The sequence below is a fragment of the Crinia signifera genome, chromosome 7, assembly GCF_055691185.1.
Source record: "Crinia signifera chromosome 7, ASM5569118v1, whole genome shotgun sequence".
Lineage (NCBI taxonomy): Eukaryota > Metazoa > Chordata > Amphibia > Anura > Myobatrachidae > Crinia > Crinia signifera.
Window position 1 is genome coordinate 748,148 of NC_139223.1, and position 27,334 is coordinate 775,481.

At 49.0% G+C, this 27,334-nt stretch overlaps 1 protein-coding gene across 1 annotated transcript in view; it reads left to right on the plus strand.

The window, feature by feature from the left end:
- Positions 1–467: 467 nt before the first annotated feature.
- SLC5A2 (solute carrier family 5 member 2) overlaps positions 468–27,334 on the plus strand; it is a 103,971-nt gene continuing 77,104 nt past the window's right edge. Inside the window, exons 1-2 of the mRNA XM_083152183.1 lie at positions 468–732; positions 18,062–18,133. Of these exons, the coding sequence (XP_083008309.1) occupies positions 598–732; positions 18,062–18,133 (207 nt within the window). The 5' untranslated portion in view covers positions 468–597. The remainder of the gene's footprint in view (positions 733–18,061; positions 18,134–27,334) is intronic.

Genomic DNA, 27,334 nt, shown 5'->3' on the forward strand with positions numbered 1-27,334 from the left:
CAGGGAAGGAAGAGACCACAGGGTGGGAAGAGACAGGCGGGCAGAGAAGGAAGTGAGCACCAGTCAGACAGGGATACAGGGAAGGAAGAGACCACAGGGTGGGAAGAGACAGGTGGGCAGAGAGAGAAAAGGCAGCACCAGTCAGACAGGGATACAGGGAAGGAAGAGACAACAGGGTGGGAAGAGACAGGCGGGCAGAGAAGGAAGTGAGCACCAGTCAGACAGGGATACAGGGAAGGAAGAGACCACAGGGTGGGAAGAGACAGGTGGGCAGAGAGAGAGAAGACAGCACCAGTCAGACAGGGATACAGGGAAGGAAGAGACCACATGGTGGGAAGAGACAGGCGGGCAGAGAAGGAAGGCAGCACCAGTCAGACAGGGATACAGGGAAGGAAGAGACAACAGGGTGGGAAGAGACAGGCGGGCAGAGAAGGAAGACAGCACCAGTCAGACAGGGATACAGGGAAGGAAGAGACCACAGGGTGGGAAGAGACAGGCGGGCAGAGAAGGAAGTGAGCACCAGTCAGACAGGGATACAGGGAAGGAAGAGACCACAGGCAGGCAGAGAAGGAAGTGGGAAGAGACAGGCGAGCATAGATGGACCACCAGACAGACGGGGTGACAGAGACCATGACTACCCCTTCCCCAGGAACCTCAGCGGCTATTACTAATCCGGCGGACATCTCTGTGATTGTAGGGTATTTTGTGGTGGTGATTGGAGTGGGCCTGTGGGTAAGTGATGGATTCATTCCTCATTATTCCTTCTTACACAACATTGTGCAGATGATCTTCATATACAATATATGTGTTTTGCCACCGATACACATCAGATTGTGTCACTCTATACAAAGCTCTGCGATTCCTCTATTGTTACTCTGTCTGTATTGCTGTTATTCAATCATTTGTTATATACAGTATGAGGACTCTGCTCTGCAGAGCTATTATATGGAGGAATGCTCTGCAGAGCTATTATATGGAGGAATGCTCTGCAGAGCTATTATATGGAGGGATGCTCTGCAGAACTATTCTATGGAGAGATGCCCTGCAGAGCTATTATATGGAGGGGTGCTCTGCAGGGGGTTAAACATGTTATACTGGACAATGCTATATAATGGGATATGAGGAGTGTGCTCTGCAGAGTGCAGTGTAGATCTGCTGTTTGGAATAATGCTCTGCAGAGTGCAGTGTAGATCTGCTGTATGGAGTAATGCTCTGCAGAGTGCAGCGTAGATCTGATGTATGGAGTAATGCTGTGCAGTGTGCAGCGTAGATCTGCTGTTTGGAGTAATGCTCTGCAGAGTGCAGCGTAGATCTGCTGTATGGAGTAATGCTCTGCAGAGTGCAGTGTAGATCTGCTGTATGTAGTAATGCTCTGCAGAGTGCAGCGTAGATCTGCTGTATGGAGTAATGCTCTGCAGAGTGCAGCGTAGATCTGCTATATGGAGTAATGCTCTGCAAAGTGCAGCGCAGATCTGCTGTAAGGAGTAATGCTCTGCAGAGTCCAGTGTAGATTTAGGGCTGGTGTGTATGACTATGGTAAATGATCATTATTGGGCGGGTGCAGATTCTTCCTGCCGCTGGGATGTGGTGCGACAGTCTGCAAGGTCCTGTGATTAGTGATCTGTTCAGCATTAACTAATGAGCTCGTTTACATGTAGAAGGAATGTGCACAATTTGTGTGAATTGTGCTGATGTGCGGCTTTGTGACCTAGCCGACACACATGAGAGACCTCTGATAGTGTGACTGTGACATGCTTACTAAGCAGTGCTTCTGCCGGGGCACAGGTCCCATCTCCTGGGGTACAGCAGCTGACAGAAGTCCAACATGTCTGGTGGAAACACAATACATCCCTAAATGTAATCATTCCTAACACTAATAATGGTGTGTACACACTTGTCCAATCTGCATGAGATCCAGATGAGATTTTGACTATATAGTCTTGGCTGCATAGACTATATAGTGCAGATCTGCACTATATAGTCTAAATTGTATGCAGATAGTCTAAATTGTATACATAGTCTAAATTGTACAAGTGTGTACACACATTTAAGGTGTGTACACACTTGTACAATTTAGACTATATTACAATTAATACAATTTAGACTATCTGCATACAATTTAGACTATATAGTGCAGATCTGCACTATATAGTCTATGCAGCCAAGACTTTCTGGCTGCGATACGGGAGCGTGCTTTGGGATCGCATCGGGATCGCAAGGGTTAAAACCCATACAATCTGCATGCGATCCAGATGAGATTTTGACTATATCGTCAAAATCTCATGCACATTGTACAAGTGTGTACACACCATTAGTGTCACCAAGCACTGCTCACTGGCTTCCTCTCACAGACTTTACCCAAAGTCATACCTCCCAACTGTCCCGTTTTTCACGGAACCGTCCTGGTATTTATACCTTACACTGTTACATCATAGTTACCTCCCCTCTTGTATTCTGCAGGAGACTCCCTGACACAGGAGCAATCTCCCTCATTAGTCCAGCAATCTCCCTCATGTCACCTAGCCCACATTACACTGTTACATCATAGTTACCTCCCCTCCTGCATTCTGCAGGAGACTCCCTGACATAGCAGAAATCTCCCTCTATCCCTCATAAGTCTAGCAATCTCCCTCATGTCACCTAGCCCACATTACACTGTTACATCATAGTTACCTCCCCTCCTACATTCTGCAGGAGACTCCCTGACAGGAACAATCTCCCTCTCTCCCTCATTAGTCTAGCAATCTCCCTCATGTCACCTAGCCCACATTACACTGTTACATCATAGTTACCTTCCCTCCTGCATTATGCAGGAGGCTCCCTGACATAGCAGCAATCTCCATCTGTCCCTCATTAATCTAGCAATCTCCCTTATGTTACCTAGCCCACATGACACTGTTACATCATAGTTACCTCCCCTCCTGCATTCTGCAGGAGACTCCCTGACATAGCAGCAATCTCCCTCTCTCCCTCATTAGTCTAGCAATCTCCCTCATGTCACCTAGCCCACATACACTGTTACACCATAGTTACCTCCCCTCCTGCATTCTGCAGGAGACTCCATGACATAGCAGCAATCTCCCTCTCTCCCTCATTAGTCTAGCAATCTCCCTCATGTCACCTAGCCCACATTACACTGTTACATCATAGTTACCTCCCCTCCTGCATTCTGCAGGAGACTCCCTGACATAGCAGCAAGCTCCCTCTCTCCCTCATTAGTCTAGCAATCTCCCTCATGTTACCTAGCCCACATGACACTGTTACATCATAATTACCTCCCCTCCTGCATTCTGCAGGAAACTCCCTGACATATCAGCAATCTCCCTCTCTCCCTTATTAGTCTAGCAATCTCCCTCTTGTCACCAAGCCCACATTACACTGTTACATCATAGTTAGCTCCCCTCCTGCATTCTGCAGGAGACTCCCTGACATAGCAGCAATCTCCCTCTCTCCTCATTAGTCTAGCAATCTCCCTCATGTCACCTAGCCCACATTACACTGTTACATTATAGTTGCCTACCCTCCTCCATTCTGTGGGAGACTCCCTGACATAGCAGCAATCTCCCTCTCTCCCTCATTAGTCTAGCAATCTCCCTCATGTCACCTAGCCCACATTACACTGTTACACCATAGTTACCTCCCCTCCTGCATTCTGCAGGAGACTCCCTGACATAGCAGCAATCTCCCTCTCTCCCTCATTAGTCTAGCAATCTCCCTCTTGTCACCTAGCCCACATTACACTGTTACACCATAGTTACCTCCCCTCCTGCATTCTGCAGGAGACTCCCTGATATAGCAGCAATCTCCCTCTCTCCCTCATTAGTCTAGCAATCTCCCTCATGTCACCTAGCCCACATTACACTGGTACATTTTGGGGAAATAAGGAATGAGAGACAGATACAGTTACATTGAATCATCAGCGCCATTTCCCAGCACTTTACCAAGTATAGTAGCTCTTACTAACTGCTTTGGGGCTCATCTACATTTGGATATAAGTCATAATAAAAGATTCCTCTCAGATGTAGCAGTACACACCCACGCTTCTAAGTGCCACATTCACAATCTCAGTTCACAATGTCTCCATATATGGAACTAGACACGCCCTTTGGGTGGAGCATGACACGCCCCCTCAATGGGGCATGTGCAAAATTCTACTACCAACTATAATCTCCCTGAAACTAGTTTTCAAAAGTAGGCAAGTATGCCTTTACCCCCAGGCAGTCTGAGAGACCTAATGGGGCCTACCCATGTAGCGATTTATTGGCATTTTCTAAGTGATCCCACTAGATCAGGGCCGGCCTTAGGCATAGGCAAACTAGGCAATTGCCTAGGGCATTTGGAATGCCTAGGCAATTGCCTAGTTTGCCTATGCCTATCGCAGTGTGTTTGTGACTGGGACGCAACTGTGACTCAAATTCTGACTGTGGCCAACTAGACGCAGTTTGCGACTACAGCCACTGTTTGTGACTGTGACGCTACTGCAGCGCTAAAAAATCCGCTATTTCACCAAAAACGTACCTTAGTACTGTTACACAGATTAAGCACAGAGTGAGCGCACGCTAGCCTAGTACAGTGTAGTCACCGATAACTTACCTTAGTACAGTTACACAGATTAAGCACAGAGTGAGCGCGCGCTAGCCTAGTACAGTGTAGTCACCAATAACGTAGTTTAGTACAGTTACACAGATTAAGCACAGAGTGACCGCGCGCTAGCCTAGTACAGTGTAGTCACCGATAACATAGCTTAGTACAGTTACACATATTAAGCACAGAGTGAGCGCGCGCTGGCCTAGTACAGTGCAGTCACCAATAACGTACCTTAGAAGTGAGCGTGCGCTAGCCTAGTACAGTGTATTCACCGATAACGTAGTTTACTACAGTTACACAGATTAAGCACAGAGTGAGCGCGTGCTAGCCTAGTACAGTGTAGTCACGATAAAGTATTTTAGTACAGTTACACAGATTAAGCACAGAGTGAGCGTGCGCTAGCCTTGTACAGTGTAGTCACCGATAACGTATCTTAGTACAGTTACACAGATTAAGCACAGAGTGAGCGCGCGCTAGCCTAGTACAGTGTAATCACCAATAACGTAGCTTAGTACAGTTACACAGATTAAGCACAGAGCAAGCGCGCGCTAGCTTAGTACAGTGTAGTCACCGATAACGTAGTTTAGTACAGTTACACAGATTAAGCACAGAGTGAGCGCACGCTAGCCTAGTACAGTGTAGTCACCGATAACTTAGTTTAGTACAGTTACACAGATGAAGCACATAGTGAGCGTGCACTAGCCTAGTACAGTGTAGTCACCGATAACGTAGTTTAGTACAGTTACACAGATTAAGCACAGAGTGAGCGCGCGCTAGCTTAGTATAGTGTAGTCACCCATAATGTAGCTTAGTACAGTTACACAGATTAAGCACAGAGTGAGCGCGCGCAAGCCTAGTACAGTGTAGTCACCGATAACGTATTTTAGTACAGTTACACAGATTAAGCACAGAGTGAGCGCGCGCTAGCCTAGTATAGTGTAGTCACCCATAATGTAGCTTAGTACAGTTACACAGATTAAGCACAGAGTGAGCGCGCGCAAGCCTAGTACAGTGTAGTCACCGATAATGTATTTTACTACAGTTACACAGATTAAGCACAGAGTGAGCGCGCGCTAGCCTAGTACAGTGTAGTCACCAATAACGTACCTTAGTACAGTTACACAGATTAAGCACAGAGTGAGCGCTCGCTGGCCTAGTACAGTGTAGTCACCGATAACGTACCTTAGTACAGTTACACAGATGAAGCACATAGTGAGCGTGCACTAGCTTAGTACAATGTAGTCACCGATAACGTAGTTTAGTACAGTTACACAGATTAAGCACAGAGTGAGCGCACGCTAGCCTAGTACAGTGTAGTCACCGATAACGTACCTTAGTACAGTTACACAGATTAAGCACAGAGTGAGCGCGCGCTAGCCTAGTACAGTGTAGTCACCGATAACGTATTTTAGTACAGTTACACAGATTAAGCACAGAGTGAGCGCACGCTAGCCTAGTACAGTGTAGTCACCGATAACGTAGTTTAGTACAGTTACACAGATGAAGCACATAGTGAGCGCGCGCTAGCCTAGTACAGTGTAGTCACCAATAACGTAGCTTAGTACAGTTACACATATTAAGCACAGAGTGAGCGCGCGCTGGCCTAGTACAGTGCAGTCACCGATAACGTACCTTAGAAGTGAGCGTGTGCTAGCCTAGTATAGTGTAGTCACCCATAATGTAGCTTAGTACAGTTACACAGATTAAGCACAGAGTGAGCGCGCGCAAGCCTAGTACAGTGTAGTCACCGATAACGTATTTTACTACAGTTACACAGATTAAGCACAGAGTGAGCGCGCGCTAGCCTAGTACAGTGTAGTCACCGATAAAGTATTTTAGTACAGTTACACAGATTAAGCACAGAGTGAGCGTGCGCTAGCCTTGTACAGTGTAGTCACCGATAACGTATTTTAGTACAGTTACACAGATTAAGCACAGAGTGAGCGCGTGCTAGCCTAGTACAGTGTAATCACCAATAACGTAGCTTAGTACAGTTACACAGATTAAGCACAGAGTGACCGCGCGCACTAGCCTAGTACAGTGTAGTCACCGATAACGTAGTTTAGTACAGTTACACAGATTAAGCACAGAGTGAGCGCGCGCTAGCTTAGTACAGTGTAGTCACCGATAACTTAGTTTAGTACAGTTACACAGATGAAGCACATAGTGAGCGCGCGCTAGCCTAGTACAGTGTAGTCACCGATAACGTAGTTTAGTACAGTTACACAGATTAAGCACAGAGTGACCGCGCGCACTAGCCTAGTACAGTGTAGTCACCGATAACGTAGCTTAGTACAGTTACACAGATTAAGCACAGAGTGACCGCGCGCACTAGCCTAGTACAGTGTAGTCACCGATAACGTAGCTTAGTACAGTTACACAGATTAAGCACAGAGTGACCGCGCGCACTAGCCTAGTACAGTGTAGTCACCGATAACGTAGCTTAGTACAGTTACACAGATAAAGCACAGAGTGACCGCGCGCACTAGCCTAGTACAGTGTAGTCACCGATAACGTAGCTTAGTACAGTTACACAGATTAAGCACAGAGTGACCGCGCGCACTAGCCTAGTACAGTGTAGTCACCGATAACGTAGTTTAGCACAGTTACACAGATTAAGCACAAAGTGAGCGCGCGCTAGCCTAGTACAGTGTAGCCAGTGGCGTAACCATAGCACCGCAGCCCCTGCGGTCGCGGGGGGCGCTGTGCATATGAGGGCACCGGGGGGGCTGCGGTGCTATAGTAATCCCCCCGCCCCCCATCCCCCGCATGCTTACCTGTCCGCGCGTCTCGGCTCCTCTCCTGGCTTCAATCAATGCTATGGAGACAGACCACGATAAAATGGCCGCCCCATAAAGCAGACTGATCTCTGAAACTGTCTGCTGTATGGGGGCGGACATTTTATCGTGGTCCGTCTGCATAGAATTTATTGAAGCCAGGAGGGGAGCCGGGACGCGCGGACAGGTAAGTATGCAGCAATGGGGGGAGGGGGCACGGGGGGGGGCAGGCACGGTAGGCCGGACGGATGGGCGGGCGGGCCGGGAGGGGGTGCGCCCCCCCATTAACGGTGGGGGGCGCCCCAAACAAAGCTACGCCGCTGAGTGTAGGAGTCTGTGGAAACCAGCCAAGTTTCACAGTTAAAGTAATCACAGACTCTTGCAAGCTGCCAATTTTCAAAGAAACATAAAACACAGCCAGGGGTCCTCAAACTATTTAGCTCTGGGACCCCATCAGACAATAAAAATAATTATGGGACCCCAGAAAGTTACTGCAGAAGGTCATCACATCTGGTGTAGTCAGCAGACAGCACATACACGGCAGCATTGTGGAGGCACAGAGTGATGGGAGGAGTCTGATATACCATAACCCATCACATCACACGTGTAGTCAGCAGACAGCACATACACGGCAGCATTGTGGAGGCACAGAGTGATGGGAGGAGTCTGATATACCATAACCCATCACATCACACGTGTAGTCAGCAGACAGCACATACACGGCAGCATTGTGGGGGCACAGAGTGATGGGAGGAGTCTGATATACCATAACCCATCACATCACACGTGTAGTCAGCAGACAGCACATACACGGCAGCATTGTGGGGGCACAGAGTGATGGGAGGATTCTAATATACCATAACCCATCACATCACACGTGTAGTCAGCAGACAGCACATACACGGCAGCATTGTGGGGGCACAGAGTGATGGGAGGATTCTAATATACCATAACCCGTCACATCACACGTGTAGTCAGCAGACAGCACATACATGGCAGCATTGTGGAGGCACAGAGCGATGGGAGGAGTCTAATATACCATAACCCGTCACATCACACGTGTAGTCAGCAGACAGCACATACATGGCAGCATTGTGGAGGCACAGAGTGATGGGAGGATTCTAATATAGCATAACCCATCACATCACACGTGTAGTCAGCAGACAGCACATACATTGCAGCATTGTGGAGGCACAGAGTGATGGGAGGAGTCTGATATACCATAACCCATCACATCACACGTGTAGTCAGCAGACAGCACATACATGGCAGCATTGTGGGGGCACAGAGTGATGGGAGGAGTCTGATATACCATAACCCATCACATCACACGTGTAGTCAGCAGACAGCACATACATGGCAGCATTGTGGAGGCACAGAGTGATGGGAGGAGTCTGATATACCATAACCCATCACATCACACGTGTAGTCAGCAGACAGCACATACATGGCAGCATTGTGGGGGCACAGAGTGATGGGAGGAGTCTGATATACCATAACCCATCACATCACACGTGTAGTCAGCAGACAGCACATACATGGCAGCATTGTGGGGGCACAGAGTGATGGGAGGAGTGTAATATACCATAACCCATCACATCACACATGTAGTCAGCAGACAGCACATACATGGCAGCATTGTGGGGGCACAGAGTGATGGGAGGAGTCTGATATACCATAACCCATCACATCACACGTGTAGTCAGCAGGCAGCACATACATGGCAGCACTGTGGAGGCACAGAGTGATGGGAGGAGTCTGATATACCATAACCCATCACATCACACGTGTAGTCAGCAGGCAGCACATACATGGCAGCACTGTGGGGGCACAGAGTGATGGGAGGAGTCTGATATACCATAACCCATCACATCACACGTGTAGTCAGCAGACAGCACATACATGGCAGCATTGTGGAGGCACAGAGTGATGGGAAGAGTCTGATATACCATAACCCATCACATCACACGTGTAGTCAGCAGACAGCACATACATGGCAGCATTGTGGGGGCACAGAGTGATGGGAGGAGTCTGATATACCATAACCCATCACATCACACGTGTAGTCAGCAGACAGCACATACATGGCAGCATTGTGGAGGCACAGAGTGATGGGAGGAGTCTGATATACCATAACCCATCACATCACACGTGTAGTCAGCAGACAGCACATACATGGCAGCATTGTGGAGGCACATAGTGATGGGAGGAGTCTGATATACCATAACCCATCACATCACACGTGTAGTCAGCAGACAGCACATACATGGCAGCATTGTGGAGGCACAGAGTGATGGGAGGAGTCTGATATACCATAACCCATCACATCACACGTGTAGTCAGCAGACAGCACATACATGGCAGCATTGTGGAGGCACAGAGTGATGGGAGGAGTCTGATATACCATAACCCATCACATCACACGTGTAGTCAGCAGACAGCACATACATGGCAGCATTGTGGAGGCACAGAGTGATGAGAGGAGTCTGATATACCATAACCCATCACATCACATGTGTAGTCAGCAGACAGCACATACATGGCAGCATTGTGGAGGCACAGAGTGATGGGAGGAGTCTGATATACCATAACCCATCACATCACCCATGTAGTCAGCAGACAGTACATACATGGCAGCACTGTGGAGCAGTGTTCCCTCTAAGCTGTGCGCATGTGCGCGCGCACACAACTCGCCGAGCCCGCGCACAGACATTACAACTGAGCGCACAATGGTTAAAATCTTGGTTAGTGTGCCATGAGTTTAATAAGGTTAAAAATCACTGCTATAGCCTATATGTGTGGTGTGTGAAGTCTGTAAACATTCAAATTGCTTTATTAACTGAACAGAACTCGAAACCTAGGCCTGTATACGTTATGTGACGCACAAAAATTTACATTTCCTTCCAAAGTTGCACAGCCAATATCTTTTGCCGCACACAGCCTTGGTAAAATTAGAGGGAACATTGCTGTGGAGGCACAGAGTGATGGGAGGAGTCTGATATACCATAACCCATCACATCACACGTGTAGTCAGCAGACAGCACATACATGGCAGCATTGTGGGGGCACAGAGTGATGGGAGGAGTCTGATATACCATAACCCATCACATCACACGTGTAGTCAGCAGACAGCACATACACGGCAGCATTGTGGGGGCACAGAGTGATGGGAGTAGTCTGATATACCATAACCCATCACATCACACATGTAGTCAGCAGACAGCACATACATGGCAGCATTGTGGGGGCACAGAGTGATGGGAGGAGTCTAACATACCATAAACCATCACATCACATGTGTAGTCAGCAGACAGCACATACATGGCATCATTGTGGAGGCACAGAGTGATGGGAGGAGTCTGATATACCATAACCCATCACATCACATGTGTAGTCAGCAGACAGCACATACATGGCAGCATTGTGGAGGCACAGAGTGATGGGAGGAGTCTAATATACCATAACCCATCACATCACAGGTGTAGTCAGCAGACAGCACATACATGGCAGCATTGTGGGAGCACAGAGTGATGGGAGGAGTCTGATATACCATAACCCTTCACATCACACGTGTAGTCAGCAGACAGCACATACATGGCAGCATTGTGGAGGCACAGGGTGATGGGAGGAGTCTGATATACCATAACCCATCACATCACATGTGTGGTCAGCAGAACGCACATACATGGCAGCATTGTGGAGGCACAGAGTGATGGGAGGAGTCTGATATACCATAACCCATCACATCACACGTGTAGTCAGCAGACAGCACACACATGGCAGCATTGTGGAGGCACAGAGTGATGGGAGGAGTCTGATATACCATAACTCATCACATCACACGTGTAGTCAGCAGACAGCACATACACGGCAGCATTGTGGGAGCACAGAGTGATGGGAGGAGTCTAATATACCATAACCCATCACATCACACGTGTAGTCAGCAGACAGCACATACATGGCAGCATTGTGGGGGCACAGAGTGATGGGAGGAGTCTAATATACCATAACCCATCCCACGTGTAGTCAGCAGACAGCACATACATGGCGGCATTGTGGAGGCACAGAGTGATGGGAGGAGTCTAATATACCATAACCCATCACACCACACGTGTAGTCAGCAGACAGCACATACATGGCAGCATTGTGGAGGCACAGAGTGATGGGAGGAGTCTGATATACCATAACCCATCACATCACCCATGTAGTCAGCAGACAGTACATACATGGCAGCACTGTGGAGGCACAGAGTGATGGGAGGAGTCTGATATACCATAACCCATCACATCACACGTGTAGTCAGCAGACAGCACATACATGGCAGCATTGTGGGGGCACAGAGTGATGGGAGGAGTCTGATATACCATAACCCATCACATCACACGTGTAGTCAGCAGACAGCACATACACGGCAGCATTGTGGGGGCACAGAGTGATGGGAGTAGTCTGATATACCATAACCCATCACATCACACATGTAGTCAGCAGACAGCACATACATGGCAGCATTGTGGGGGCACAGAGTGATGGGAGGAGTCTAACATACCATAAACCATCACATCACATGTGTAGTCAGCAGACAGCACATACATGGCATCATTGTGGAGGCACAGAGTGATGGGAGGAGTCTGATATACCATAACCCATCACATCACATGTGTAGTCAGCAGACAGCACATACATGGCAGCATTGTGGAGGCACAGAGTGATGGGAGGAGTCTAATATACCATAACCCATCACATCACAGGTGTAGTCAGCAGACAGCACATACATGGCAGCATTGTGGGAGCACAGAGTGATGGGAGGAGTCTGATATACCATAACCCTTCACATCACACGTGTAGTCAGCAGACAGCACATACATGGCAGCATTGTGGAGGCACAGGGTGATGGGAGGAGTCTGATATACCATAACCCATCACATCACATGTGTGGTCAGCAGAACGCACATACATGGCAGCATTGTGGAGGCACAGAGTGATGGGAGGAGTCTGATATACCATAACCCATCACATCACACGTGTAGTCAGCAGACAGCACACACATGGCAGCATTGTGGAGGCACAGAGTGATGGGAGGAGTCTGATATACCATAACTCATCACATCACACGTGTAGTCAGCAGACAGCACATACACGGCAGCATTGTGGGAGCACAGAGTGATGGGAGGAGTCTAATATACCATAACCCATCACATCACACGTGTAGTCAGCAGACAGCACATACATGGCAGCATTGTGGGGGCACAGAGTGATGGGAGGAGTCTAATATACCATAACCCATCCCACGTGTAGTCAGCAGACAGCACATACATGGCGGCATTGTGGAGGCACAGAGTGATGGGAGGAGTCTGATATACCATAACGCATCACATCACACGCGTAGTCAGCAGACAGCACATACATGGCAGCATTGTGGAGGCACAGAGTGATGGGAGGAGTCTGATATACCATAACGCATCACATCACACGCGTAGTCAGCAGACAGCACATACATGGCAGCATTGTGGAGGCACAGAGTGATGGGAGGAGTCTAGTATACCATAACCCATCACACCACACGTGTAGTCAGCAGACAGCACATACATGGCAGCATTGTGGAGGCACAGAGTGATGGGAGGAGTCTAACATAACAGACAATTCAACAGATTTTTCAGACTTCTTGAATCTCTGACTGAGATTAGAAAAGTCATCAGCCTGATGGTCAGTAACATGGAGTCGCGACCCCATGCTGAGAAGGTCGGGACCCACTTTGGGGTCAGGACCCACAGTTTGAGAACCATTAAACACAGCTGTCTGGATTAAAAAACAAACACTGGCGCCGTGAAACTACACAAGTACCGAATCACTTTACACTTATCAATGTTAAACCACATTTTCCACCTTTCCAGATGAATTTGAGTCACTTTGTAATGTATCCACATCCTCTCCTGAGTTAATTAAGGATCAGGCTAGCTGCTTTATCAGAACAGAGAGACACGGGTTTGGGATTCTGCACACAAAATAGATCCACGCCCTTTGTTACAAGGGCCAAGAGCCGCTTAATGTTTTATTTATTATAGCCGGGGTGCCATCCTGACCAACTGAGGGTCAACAGTCAAAGAAAAAAAAAGGAGAAAAAGCAGTTGTGGATGGATGCACTCCTATTTCGATATTTTGTATTAGATGTCAGTGATGACCATTTATTTTAAGACCGTGGGAACTCCTATTATCTTTATTGGTATAATTGGATGAGGAGATACCCACCAAAAATGTGAAAAATAAGAGGTTAAAATCAACACATACAAATATGGTGACAAGAAAAGAGGGTAAATCAGTGGTTCCCAAACTGTGCGCCGCGGCTCCCTAGTGTGCCGCAGCGCTGTCACAGGGGTGCCGCGGCCAATGTCCCGAACGAGGCAGCCTGCCTGCAGCCGCATGTATTTTTTACCTTTTCATCCGTGGTGTGAGCCGCTCCAAAAGGGAGTCATCAGCTTGAGCCGGGGCTGGGTGTGGAGTGCAGACGAGATGTATTTAGATTGCTGGATCGGCGGGCACATGTGAACGGAGGCAGCTGGCGCTCGGGGGGAGATATGATCAGTGCGAGCAGGAAGCAGCGCGGGAGAGCAGCAGTAGCCGTCCTGTACCCGGGTGCCCCCTTCAGAGGTGGTGGGAGCAAGAGACCCAGTGGCTGCCAGCACCCAAGGAGACCCCTAACTGTGGCCATGGGAGCAGAAGACCCAGCGACTGCCGACGCTGGTAAATGGTGGTGAGAATGAGACCTGCCTCTTTTGCCCCATTACCTCCTCTCGCCCCATCACCCCATCTCCTCTCGCTACCACGACACCTCACCCCCATCACCTCCTCTCACTCACCATCACCTCAACCCCTCTCACCCCTCGTCATCTCACCCCATCCCTCACCAACTCCCCTCTCTTTCCCCACCTCACCCCATCTCTTCTTTTCACTCTCTCCATGTTCCATTTTCTCTCTCCTCTTTTTCTCTTTCACGCACTCTCTCTTTCCTCCTCAGCCAGTCTCTGTAACCCTTGCTCCCCTCTCTCCTTTTCTCTCTCCCCTCTGCCCCTTCTCTATCCTCTCTCTTTATATTTCTTCTGCCAATAATCTTTCTCCTCTCTCTTCTCCCCTCCACCTCTATCCCTATGCTTCCCCTTGTATCTCTCTCTTTCCTCCATCCCCCCTCTCTCTCCTCTTACTCAATCTCTCACCCCTTTCTCTCCCTGACACTCACTAGCCCTCCCTGACATACTCTTACTCCTGCTCACACCCTTCCCTCTCTCTTGCTTCTCCCCCTTTCTCTATCTGACACCCTGACTTTCTCACACCTCTCTCTTTCCCTAATTTACAATGTAGCCTTCTTTTTATCTGACCACCCCTCATTTTTTTGCTCCCCTCTTTGTTCCTCACTCCAATCACTCTTTCTTCTGCCCTCCTGAAGTAGCCATTGTAGTCACAGAAATGGAGGGCGGGGGCCTCAAAGTCATAATATGTGCTGGCCTGGGACCCAGAAACAGCGGATTAAGACCCCAACTTTATAAAGTGAGGGATCCCTGGAACCCATATATTTCTTCACTGGGTGCGATCACTGTGCAGTAGCGATATACAGCAGGGACCAGGCGGCTTATTGAGGTCCTAGCATTGGCAATCGCTAAATGACTATATGCAAGGTGCTGCATAGAGAAACCTGTGAGTGTGTTTGGGGTGGGGGGGGGGTGCTATAAGACTTATAGGATGCTAAACGGAGGCGAGGATCAGGCTGGTAAGCAGGGAGTGGTGGGGGTCTTGGTTCAAGGATGCATAGTGTGCACAGGAAACTCCATTTTAGATTGAATTATTTTACTGGAAAAAACCTGATATTTATAGAAAGCCTGGGCTGTTTTTTTTTAAATGGAAGCAGGTGCAGATGTATTTTTTAGCTGATCTAATTACTATTAGCGTTATTTTGACCCAACTACTTTAAAAAGGGACAGTTTGCTAAATATTTCAGCTTAAGGGTGCCTTGAAGAAATCATGGAGACCCACAGGGTGCCTTGATCTGAAAAAGTTTGGGAACCACTGGGGTAAATAGTGTGTTTACAGAATTAAAATTTAGACAGATGTAGTTGGAGGATGAGGGGTTTTATTTTGTGTAATACCGGGAATAATTCCCAGCAGGATAATGTCTTGGTTACTGGAAAGTGGCGCTGCTAAATATCATATATCTTGTTTTGAACTGCATTAATTGGCTTGACAATGTGCAGCAGTTGCCTTTGAAATGTAACAAAGAAGATTTGTCTCCACATAGAATTTATTCAAGACTTGATACAATTGTATCTGTTAGATTTGCTGGCATATTGCCCAGATATTACAGATCACATTACAGATGTCTATACTTTAATATGGTATACAGGACAGTCACCAGTAGAGGTCACCAGTGCTCCACTGATAAAGATCAGTATATTTCCCAACAATGTCATACAATTGTGATCTGTAATATCTGGGCAATATGCCAGCAAATCTAACAGATACAATTGTATCAAGTCTTGAATAAATTCTATGTGGAGACAAATCTTCTTTGTTACATTTCAAAGGCAACTGCTGCACATTGTCAAGCCAATTAATGCAGTTCAAAACAAGATATATGATATTTAGCAGCGCCACTTTCCAGTAACCAAGACATTATCCTGCTGGGAATTATTCCCGGTATTACACAAAATAAAACCCCTCATCCTCCAACTACTTCTGCCTAAATTTTAAATTTGTAAACACACTATTTACCCTCTTTTCTTGTCACCATATTTGTATGTGTTGATTTTAACCTTTTATTTTTCGCATTTTTGGTGGGTATCTCCTCATCCAATTATACCAATAAAGATAAAAGGAGTTCCCACGGTCTTAAAATAAATGGTCATCACTGACATCTAATACAAAATATTGAAATAGGAGTGCATCCATCCACAACTGCTTTTTCTCCTTTCTCCTTAGCTGCTTTATCACCATCATGCAAGTGCAATCACTAATACTCCTTTCACACCAGAAAATACAGGAACCCACCCGGGAATATGGCCCAGGGATCATGCTGGGCCATTCCCGGGTTGGCCCCTTTTACACCAGAAAAGTCCCTGCATTTTCTGGTGTGTGAAGGGAGCAGGACGGAGATGGGGAGGAGGTGTGCAGGTGGTGGGATGGCGGCAGAGGCAGCCAGGAGGTGGAGAATACTCACCCTGGTTGCTGGTCCTTGGTGCAGGCTGGGGATCCACACAGGTGGCGTGCCCGGATGACAGGTCAGATGGCGGGCGCAGATGACGCAGCTCTCCGGCTGCAGTGAGGGCACCGGAGAGCTGTGTCATCTACTGTATATACGCCGCCTGTCCTATCATCTGCGCCTGCAGCCTGTGTGGATCCCTGTCTGACAACATGCACCTAGGACCGACCACCCGGGTAAGTACCCATACCCCTTTCACACCGTCCAGGACCCTGGGTTGAACTCGGGAACAACCCTGCAGGGTTGAAATCCCAGGAAATTTTCCCGGGATTTTGCCCCGGGAACCTTACACACCAGCTCTAGTAAAGGGTTGTTCCTGGGCCCAACCCGTTAATTTAGGCTGGTGTAAAAAAGGGTATAAGTAGCCTGCTCCAAGACCCACACCGGGCCTAATAGATTGGGCCTGACCTCACTCTTCATCCACAACCCCACAGCAATTAGGGGTGGAGGCACGTACAGAGTATATGGATGGGGCAAATGTCCACAGTGCTCATGGTTAGCACTGTACAGATGGAGCCATCCGCATCTAGCCCTTTAATAGGATTAAGTGAGTAATGGAAGTACTTTGCTAATCCCCTACTGTATTGTTCTATGTATTGTATTGTATTGCAGCTGATAACAATAGGCCTTGGATAGCCATGGCTCACCATGGCTATCCAGAGATGGTTAGATGAGGGTGTGTATATGGGTGGTGGTAATGTACCCAGGGGCGAAGTCACTTACACAGTAATATATTCATGTATATATGGGTTTTGGTGATGTACTCAGGGGTGGGGGTCCCATACAGAGTAATATATCCATGTATATGTGGGTGGTGGCGATGTACTCGGGGGTGGACTTACATACACTAATATATTCATGTGTATATGTGTAATAGTGAAGTAATCAGGGGTGGAGTCACACACACACACAGTACTCAGGGGTGGAGTTACACTAATATATTAATGTGTATATGGGTAATGGTGATGTACTCAGGGGTGGAGATACATATACAGCAATATATCCATGTATATGTGGGTGGTGGCGATGTACTCGGGGGTGGACTTACATACACTAATATATTCATGTGTATATGTGTAATAGTGAAGTAATCAGGGGTGGAGTCACACACACACACAGTACTCAGGGGTGGAGTTACACTAATATATTAATGTGTATATGGGTAATGGTGATGTACTCAGGGGTGGAGTTACATATACAGTACTCAGGGGTGGAGATACATATACAGTAATATATCCATGTGTATATAGGTACTGGGGATGTACTCAGGGGTGGAGATACATACACAGTACTCAGGGGTGGGAGCACTTAGCAGTAAGGCCACACAGAGTACATGCTTTGTACAGTAGATCAGACAATGTTATTACATGGGATATATTCTCGGTAGCATTAGCTGTTGCTTATGACTGTGGATTGAACTATAAAGTAACTTTCCCATAATTTATTTTTTCAGTCCATGCGTCGCGCTAATCGCGGAACAGTTGGAGGATACTTTCTGGCTGGGAGAAGCATGTCCTGGTTTCCTGTAAGTACCATATCCTAATGCTCAGTAATAACTCATACTCAGTTACTGACGTGTCCTGTTTCCCCTGTCTGAGACGTGTTCTATTTCCCCAGTCTATCGTGCCTCCTGTATCCCCTGTCTCTGACATATCCTGTATCCCCTGTCTGTGACATGTTTTGTATCCCCTGTCTGTGATGCCTCCTGTATCCCCTGTCTGTGATGCCTCCTGTATCCCCTGTCTGTGATGCCTCCTGTATCCCCTGTCTGTGATGCCTCCTGTATCCCCTGTCTGTGACGCCTCCTGTATCCCCTGTCTGTGACGCCTCCTGTATCCACTGTCTGTGACGCCTCCTGTATCCCCTGTCTGTGACGCGTCCTGTATCCCCTGTCTGTGACGCCTCCTGTATCCCCTGTCTGTGACGCGTCCTGTATCCCCTGTCTGTGACGCCTCCTGTATCCCCTGTCTGTGACGCCTCCTGTATCCCCTGTCTGTGACGCCTCCTGTATCCTCTGTCTGTGACGCCTCCTGTATCCCCTGTCTGTGACGCCTCCTGTATCCCCTGTCTGTGACGCCTCCTGTATCCCCTGTCTGTGACGCCTCCTGTATCCCCTGTTTGTGACGCGTCCTGTATCCCCTGTCTATGACGCCTCCTGTATCCCCTGCCTGTGACGCCTCCTGTATCCTCTGTCTGTGACGCCTCCTGTATCCCCTGTCTGTGACGCCTCCTGTATCCCCCTGTCTGTGACGCCTCCTGTATCCCCTGTCTGTGACGCCTCCTGTATCCCCTGTTTGTGACGCGTCCTGTATCCCCTGTCTGTGACGCCTCCTGTATCCCCTGTCTGTGACGCCTCCTGTATCCTCTGTCTGTGACGCCTCCTGTATCCCCTGTCTGTGACGCCTCCTGTATCCCCTGTCTGTGACGCCTCCTGTATCCCCTGTCTGTGACGCCTCCTGTATCCCCTGTCTGTGACGCCTCCTGTATCTCCTGTCTGTGACGCCTCCTGTATCCCCTGTCTGTGACGCCTCCTGTATCCCCTGTCTGTGACGCCTCCTGTATCCCCTGTCTGTGACGCCTCCTGTATCCCCTGTCTGTGACGCCTCCTGTATCCCCTGTCTGTGACGCCTCCTGTATCCCCTGTCTGTGACGCCTCCTGTATCCCCTGTCTGTGACGCCTCCTGTATCCCCTGTCTGTGACGCCTCCTGTATCCCCTGTCTGTGATGCCTCCTGTATCCCCTGTCTGTGACGCCTCCTGTATCCCCTGTCTTTGACACCTCCTGTATCCCCTGTCTGTGGTGCTTCCTGTATCCCCTGTCTGTGACACCTCCTGTATCCCCTGTCTGTGATGCCTCCTGTATCCCCTGTCTGTGACGCCTCCTGTATCCCCTGTCTGTGACGCCTCCTGTATCCCCTGTCTGTGACGCCTCCTGTATCCCCTGTCTGTGACGCCTCCTGTATCCCCTGTCTGTGACGCCTCCTGTATCGCCTGTCTGTGACGCCTCCTGTATCCCCTGTCTGTGACGCCTCCGGTATCCCCTGTCTGTGACGCCTCCTGTATCCCCTGTCTGTGACGCCTCCTGTATCCCCTGTCTGTGACGCCTCCTGTATCCCCTGTCTGTGACACCTCCTGTATCCCCTGTCTGTGGTGCTTCCTGTATCCCCTGTCTGTGACGCCTCCTGTATCCTCTGTCTGTGACGCCTCCTGTATACCCTGTCTGTGACGCCTCCTGTATCCCCTGTCTGTGACGCCTCCTGTATCCCCTGTCTGTGACGCCTCCTGTATCCCCTGTCTGTGACGCCTCCTGTATCCCCTGTCTGTGACGCCTCCTGTATCCCCTGTCTGTGACACCTCCTGTATCTCCTGTCTGTGACGCCTCCTGTATCCCCTGTCTGTGGTGCTTCCTGTATCCCCTGTCTGTGACGCCTCCTGTATTCCCTGTCTGTGATGTGTCCTGTTTCCCTGGAATGTGACGCCTCCCGTATCCCCTGTCTGTGACACCTCCTGTATCCCCTGTCTGTGATGCGTCCTGTATCCTCTGTTTCTGATGCCTCCTGTATCCCCTGTCAGTGGTTTGTCCAGTATTCTATATTCTTCAACTGTACGGCATTGTCCTGTACTTGTCCTGCATTGTCTCCCACTGTACGTCATTGTCCTGTATTTGTCCTCCTTTATCTTCTAATGTACATCATTGTCCTGTGCTTGTCCTGCATTGTCTCCTACTGTACGTCATTGTCATATGCTTGTCCTGCATTGTCTCCCACTGTACGTCATTGTCCTGTGCTTGTCCTGCATTGTCTCCCACTGTACGTCATTGTCCTGTGCTTGTCCTGCATTGTCTCCCACTGTACGTCATTGTCCTGTGCTTGTCCTGCATTGTCCCCTACTGTACGTCATTGTCATATGCTTGTCCTGCATTGTCTCACACTGTACGTCATTGTCCTGTGCTTGTCCTGCATTGTCTCCTACTGTAAGTTATTGTCCTGTGCTTGTCCTGCATTGTTTCCCACTGTACGTCATTGTCCTGTGCTTGTCCTGTATTGTCTCCTACTGTACGTCATTGTCCTGTGCTTGTCCTGCATTGTCTCCCACTGTACATCATTGTCCTGTGCATGTCCTGCATTGTCTCCCACTGTACGTCATTGTCATATGCTTGTCCTGCATTGTCTCCCACTGTACGTCATTGTCCTGTGCTTGTCCTGCATTGTCTCCCACTGTATGTTATTGTCCTGTGCTTGTCCTGCATTGTCTCCCACTGTACGTCATTGTCCTGTGCTTGTCCTGCATTGTCCCCTACTGTACGTCATTGTCATATGCTTGTCCTGCATTGTCTCACACTGTACGTCATTGTCCTGTGCTTGTCCTGCATTGTCTCCTACTGTATGTTATTGTCCTGTGCTTGTCCTGCATTGTTTCCCACTGTACGTCATTGTCCTGTGCTTGTCCTGCATTGTCTCCCACTGTACATCATTGTCCTGTGCTTGTCCTGCATTGTCTCCCACTGTACGTCATTGTCCTGTGCTTGTCCTGCATTGTCTCCTACTGTATGTTATTGTCCTGTGCTTGTCCTGCATTGTTTCCCACTGTACGTCATTGTCCTGTGCTTGTCCTGCATTGTCTCCTACTGTACGTCATAGTCCTGTGCTTGTCCTGCATTGTCTCCTACTGTACATCATTGTCCTGTGCTTGTCCTGCATTGTCTCCCAGTGTACGTCATTGTCCTGTGCTTGTCCTGCATTGTCTCCCACTGTACATCATTGTCCCGTGCTTGTCCCGCATTGTCTCCCACTGTACGTCATTGTCCTGTGCTTGTCCTGCATTGTCTCCCACTGTACGTCATTGTCCTGTGCTTGTCCTGCATTGTCTCCCACTGTACGTCATTGTCCCGTGCTTGTCCTGCATTGTCTCCCACTGTACGTCATTGTCCTGTGCTTGTCCTGCATTGTCTCCCACTGTACGTCATAGTCCTGTGCTTGTCCTGCATTGTCTCCCACTGTACGTCATTGTTTTGTGCATGTCCTGCATTGTTTCCCACTGTACGTCATTGTCCTGTGCTTGTCCTGCATTGTCTCCTTCTGTACGTCATTGTCCTGTGCTTGTCCTGCATTGTCTCCCACTGTACGTCATTGTCCTGTGCATGTCCTGCATTGTCTCCCACTGTACGTCATTGCCCTGTGCTTGTCCTGCATTGTCTCCCACTGTACGTCATTGTCCTGTGCTTGTCCTGCATTGTCTCCCACTGTACGTTATTGTCCTGTGCTTGTCCTGCATTGTCTCCCACTGTATGTCATTGTCCTGTGCATGTCCTGCATTGTCTCCCACTGTACGTCATTGTCCTGTGCTTGTCCTGCATTGTCTCCCACTGTACGTCATTGTCCTGTGCTTGTCCTGCATTGTCTCCCACTGTACGTCATTGTCCTGTGCTTGTCCTGCATTGTCTCCCACTGTACGTCATTGTCCTGTGCTTGTCCTGCATTGTCTCCCACTGTACGTCATTGTCCTGTGCATGTCCTGCATTGTTTCCCACTGTACGTCATTGTCCTGTGCTTGTCCTGCATTGTCTCCCACTGTACGTCATTGTCCTGTGCATGTCCTGCATTGTCTCCCACTGTACGTCATTGCCCTGTGCTTGTCCTGCATTGTCTCCCACTGTACGTCATTGTCCTGTGCTTGTCCTGTATTGTCTCCTACTGTACGTCATTGTCATATGCTTGTCCTGCATTGTCTCCCACTGTACGTCATTGTCCTGTGCTTGTCCTGCATTGTCTCCCACTGTACGTCATTGTCCTGTGCTTGTCCTGCATTGTCTCCCACTGTACGTCATTGTCCTGTGCTTGTCCTGCATTGTCCCCTACTGTACGTCATTGTCATATTCTTGTCCTGCATTGTCTCACACTGTACGTCATTGTCCTGTGCTTGTCCTGCATTGTCTCCTACTGTATGTTATTGTCCTGTGCTTGTCCTGCATTGTTTCCCACTGTACGTCATTGTCCTGTGCTTGTCCTGTATTGTCTCCTACTGTACGTCATTGTCATATGCTTGTCCTGCATTGTCTCCCACTGTACGTCATTGTCCTGTGCTTGTCCTGCATTGTCTCCTACTGTATGTTATTGTCCTGTGCTTGTCCTGCATTGTCTCCCACTGTACGTCATTGTCCTGTGCTTGTCCTGCATTGTCCCCTACTGTACGTCATTGTCATATGCTTGTCCTGCATTGTCTCACACTGTACGTCATTGTCCTGTGCTTGTCCTGCATTGTCTCCTACTGTATGTTATTGTCCTGTGCTTGTCCTGCATTGTTTCCCACTGTACGTCATTGTCCTGTGCTTGTCCTGCATTGTCTCCCACTGTACGTCATTGTCCTGTGCTTGTCCTGCATTGTCTCCCACTGTACGTCATTGTCCTGTGCTTGTCCTGCATTGTCTCCTACTGTATGTTATTGTCCTGTGCTTGTCCTGCATTGTTTCCCACTGTACGTCATTGTCCTGTGCTTGTCCTGCATTGTCTCCTACTGTACGTCATAGTCCTGTGCTTGTCCTGCATTGTCTCCTACTGTACATCATTGTCCTGTGCTTGTCCTGCATTGTCTCCCAGTGTACGTCATTGTCCTGTGCTTGTCCTGCATTGTCTCCCACTGTACATCATTGTCCCGTGCTTGTCCCGCATTGTCTCCCACTGTACGTCATTGTCCTGTGCTTGTCCTGCATTGTCTCCCACTGTACGTCATTGTCCTGTGCTTGTCCTGCATTGTCTCCCACTGTACGTCATTGTCCCGTGCTTGTCCTGCATTGTCTCCCACTGTACGTCATTGTCCTGTGCTTGTCCTGCATTGTCTCCCACTGTACGTCATAGTCCTGTGCTTGTCCTGCATTGTCTCCCACTGTACGTCATTGTCTTGTGCATGTCCTGCATTGTTTCCTACTGTACGTCATTGTCCTGTGCTTGTCCTGCATTGTCTCCTACTGTACGTCATTGTCCTGTGCTTGTCCTGCATTGTCTCCCACTGTACGTCATTGTCCTGTGCATGTCCTGCATTGTCTCCCACTGTACGTCATTGCCCTGTGCTTGTCCTGCATTGTCTCCCACTGTACGTCATTGTCCTGTGCTTGTCCTGCATTGTCTCCCACTGTACGTTATTGTCCTGTGCTTGTCCTGCATTGTCTCCCACTGCACGTCATTGTCCTGTGCATGTCCTGCATTGTCTCCCACTGTACGTCATTGTCCTGTGCATGTCCTGCATTGTCTCCCACTGTACGTCATTGTCCTGTGCTTGTCCTGCATTGTCTCCCACTGTACGTCATTGTCCTGTGCTTGTCCTGCATTGTCTCCCACTGTACGTCATTGTCCTGTGCTTGTCCTGCATTGTCTCCCACTGTACGTCATTGTCCTGTGCATGTCCTGCATTGTTTCCCACTGTACGTCATTGTCCTGTGCTTGTCCTGCATTGTCTCCCACTGTACGTCATTGTCCTGTGCATGTCCTGCATTGTCTCCCACTGTACGTCATTGCCCTGTGCTTGTCCTGCATTGTCTCCCACTGTACGTCATTGTCCTGTGCTTGTCCTGCATTGTCTCCCACTGTACGTCATTGTCCTGTGCATGTCCTGCATTGTCTCCCACTGTACGTCATTGTCCTGTGCTTGTCCTGCATTGTCTCCCACTGTACGTCATTGTTCTGTGCTTGTCCTGCATTGTCTCCCACTGTACGTCATTGTCCTGTGCTTGTCCTGCATTGTCTCCCACTGTACGTCATTGTCCTGTGCTTGTCCTGCATTGTCTCCCACTGTACGTCATTGTCCTGCATTGTCTCCCACTGTACGTCATTGTCCTTTGCTTGTCCTGTGCTTGTCCTGCATTGTCTCCCACTGTACGTCATTGTTCTGTGCTTGTCCTGCATTGTCTCCCACTGTACGTCATTGTCCTGTGCTTGTCCTGCATTGTCTCCCACTGTACGTCATTGTCCTGTGCTTGTCCTGCATTGTCTCCCACTGTACCTCATTGTCCTGTGCTTGTCCTGCATTGTCTCCCACTGTACGTCATTGTCCTGCATTGTCTCCCACTGTACGTCATTGTCCTTTGCTTGTCCTGTGCTTGTCCTGCATTGTCTCCCACTGTACGTCATTGTCCTGTGCTTGTCCTGCATTGTCTCCCACTGTACGTCATTGTCCTGTGCTTGTCCTGCATTGTCTCCCACTGTACGTCATTGTCCTGTGCTTGTCCTGCATTGTCTCCCACTGTACGTTATTGTCCTGTGCTTGTCCTGCATTGTCTCCCACTGTACGTCATTGTCCTGTGCTTGTCCTGCATTGTCTCCCACTGTACGTTATTGTCCTGTGCTTGTCCTGCATTGTCTCCCACTGTACGTCATTGTCCTGTGCTTGTCCTGCATTGTCTCCCACTGTACGTCATTGTCCTGTGCATGTCCTGCATTGTCTCCCACTGTACGTCATTGTCCCGTGCTTGTCCTGTGCTTCTCCTGCATTGTCTCCCACTGTACGTCATTGTCCTGTGCTTGTCCTGCATTGTCTCCCACTGTACGTTATTGTCCTGTGCTTGTCCTGCATTGTCTCCCACTGTACGTCATTGTCCTGTGCATGTCCTGCATTGTCTCCCACTGTACATCATTGTCCTGTGCATGTCCTGCATTGTCTCCCACTGTACGTCATTGTCCTGTGCTTGTCCTGCATTGTCTCCCACTGTACGTCATTGTCCTGTGCTTGTCCTGCATTGTCTCCCACTGTACGTCATTGTCCTGTGCTTGTCCTGCATTGTCTCCCACTGTTCGTCATTGTCCTGTGCATGTCCTGCATTGTTTCCCACTGTACGTCATTGTCCTGTGCTTGTCCTGCATTGTCTCCCACTGTACGTCATTGTCCTGTGCATGTCCTGCATTGTCTCCCACTGTACGTTATTGCCCTGTGCTTGTCCTGCATTGTCTCCCACTGTACGTCATTGTCCTGTGCTTGTCCTGCATTGTCTCCCACTGTACGTCATTGTCCTGTGCATGTCCTGCATTGTCTCCCACTGTACGTCATTGTCCTGTGCTTGTCCTGCATTGTCTCCCACTGTACGTCATTGTTCTGTGCTTGTCCTGCATTGTCTCCCACTGTACGTCATTGTCCTGTGCTTGTCCTGCATTGTCTCCCACTGTACGTCATTGTCCTGTGCTTGTCCTGCATTGTCTCCCACTGTACGTCATTGTCCTGTGCATGTCCTGCATTGTCTCCCACTGTACGTCATCGTCCTGCATTGTCTCCCACTGTACGTCATTGTCCTTTGCTTATCCTGTTCTTGTCCTGCATTGTCTCCCACTGTACGTCAGTGTCCTGTGCTTGTCCTGCATTGTCTCCCACTGTACGTCATTGTCCTGTGCTTGTCCTGCATTGTCTCCCACTGTACGTCATTGTCCTGTGCTTGTCCTGCATTGTCTCCCACTGTACGTTATTGTCCTGTGCTTGTCCTGCATTGTCTCCCACTGTACGTCATTGTCCTGTGCTTGTCCTGCATTGTCTCCCACTGTACGTCATTGTCCTGTGCTTGTCCTGCATTGTCTCCCACTGTACGTCATTGTCCTGTGCTTGTCCTGCATTGTCTCCCACTGTACGTCATTGTCCTGTGCATGTCCTGCATTGTCTCCCACTGTACGTCATTGTCCCGTGCTTGTCCTGTGCTTCTCCTGCATTGTCTCCCACTGTACGTCATTGTCCTGTGCTTGTCCTGCATTGTCTCCCACTGTACGTCATTGTCCTGTGCTTGTCCTGCATTGTCTCCCACTGTACGTCATTGTCCTGTGCTTGTCCTGCATTGTCTCCCACTGTACGTTATTGTCCTGTGCTTGTCCTGCATTGTCTCCCACTGTACGTCCATGTCCTGTGCATGTCCTGCATTGTCTCCCACTGTACGTCATTGTCCTGTGCTTGTCCTGCATTGTCTCCCACTGTACGTCATTGTCCTGTGCTTGTCCTGTGCTTGTCCTGCATTGTCTCATACTGTACGTCATTGTCCTGTGCTTGTCCTGCATTGTCTCCCACTGTACGTTATTGTCCTGTGCTTGTCCTGCATTGTCTCCCACTGTACGTCATTGTCCTGTGCATGTCCTGCATTGTCTCCCACTGTACGTCATTGTCCTGTGCTTGTCCTGCATTGTCTCCCACTGTACGTTATTGTCCTGTGCTTGTCCTGCATTGTCTCCCACTGTACGTCATTGTCCTGTGCTTGTCCTGCATTGTCTCCCACTGTACGTCATTGTCCCGTGCTTGTCCTGTGCTTCTCCTGCATTGTCTCCCACTGTACGTCATTGTCCTGTGCTTGTCCTGCATTGTCTCCCACTGTACGTTATTGTCCTGTGCTTGTCCTGCATTGTCTCCCACTGTACGTTATTGTCCTGTGCTTGTCCTGCATTGTCTCCCACTGTACGTTATTGTCCTGTGCTTGTCCTGCATTGTCTCCCACTGTACGTCATTGTCCTGTGCATGTCCTGCATTGTCTCCCACTGTATGTCATTGTCCTGTGCATGTCCTGCATTGTCTCCCACTGTACGTCATTGTCCTGTGCTTGTCCTGCATTGTCTCCCACTGTACGTTATTGTCCTGTGCTTGTCCTGCATTGTCTCCCACTGTACGTTATTGTCCTGTGCTTGTCCTGCATTGTCTCCCACTGTACGTTATTGTCCTGTGCATGTCCTGCATTGTCTCCCACTGTACGTCATTGTCCTGTGCATGTCCTG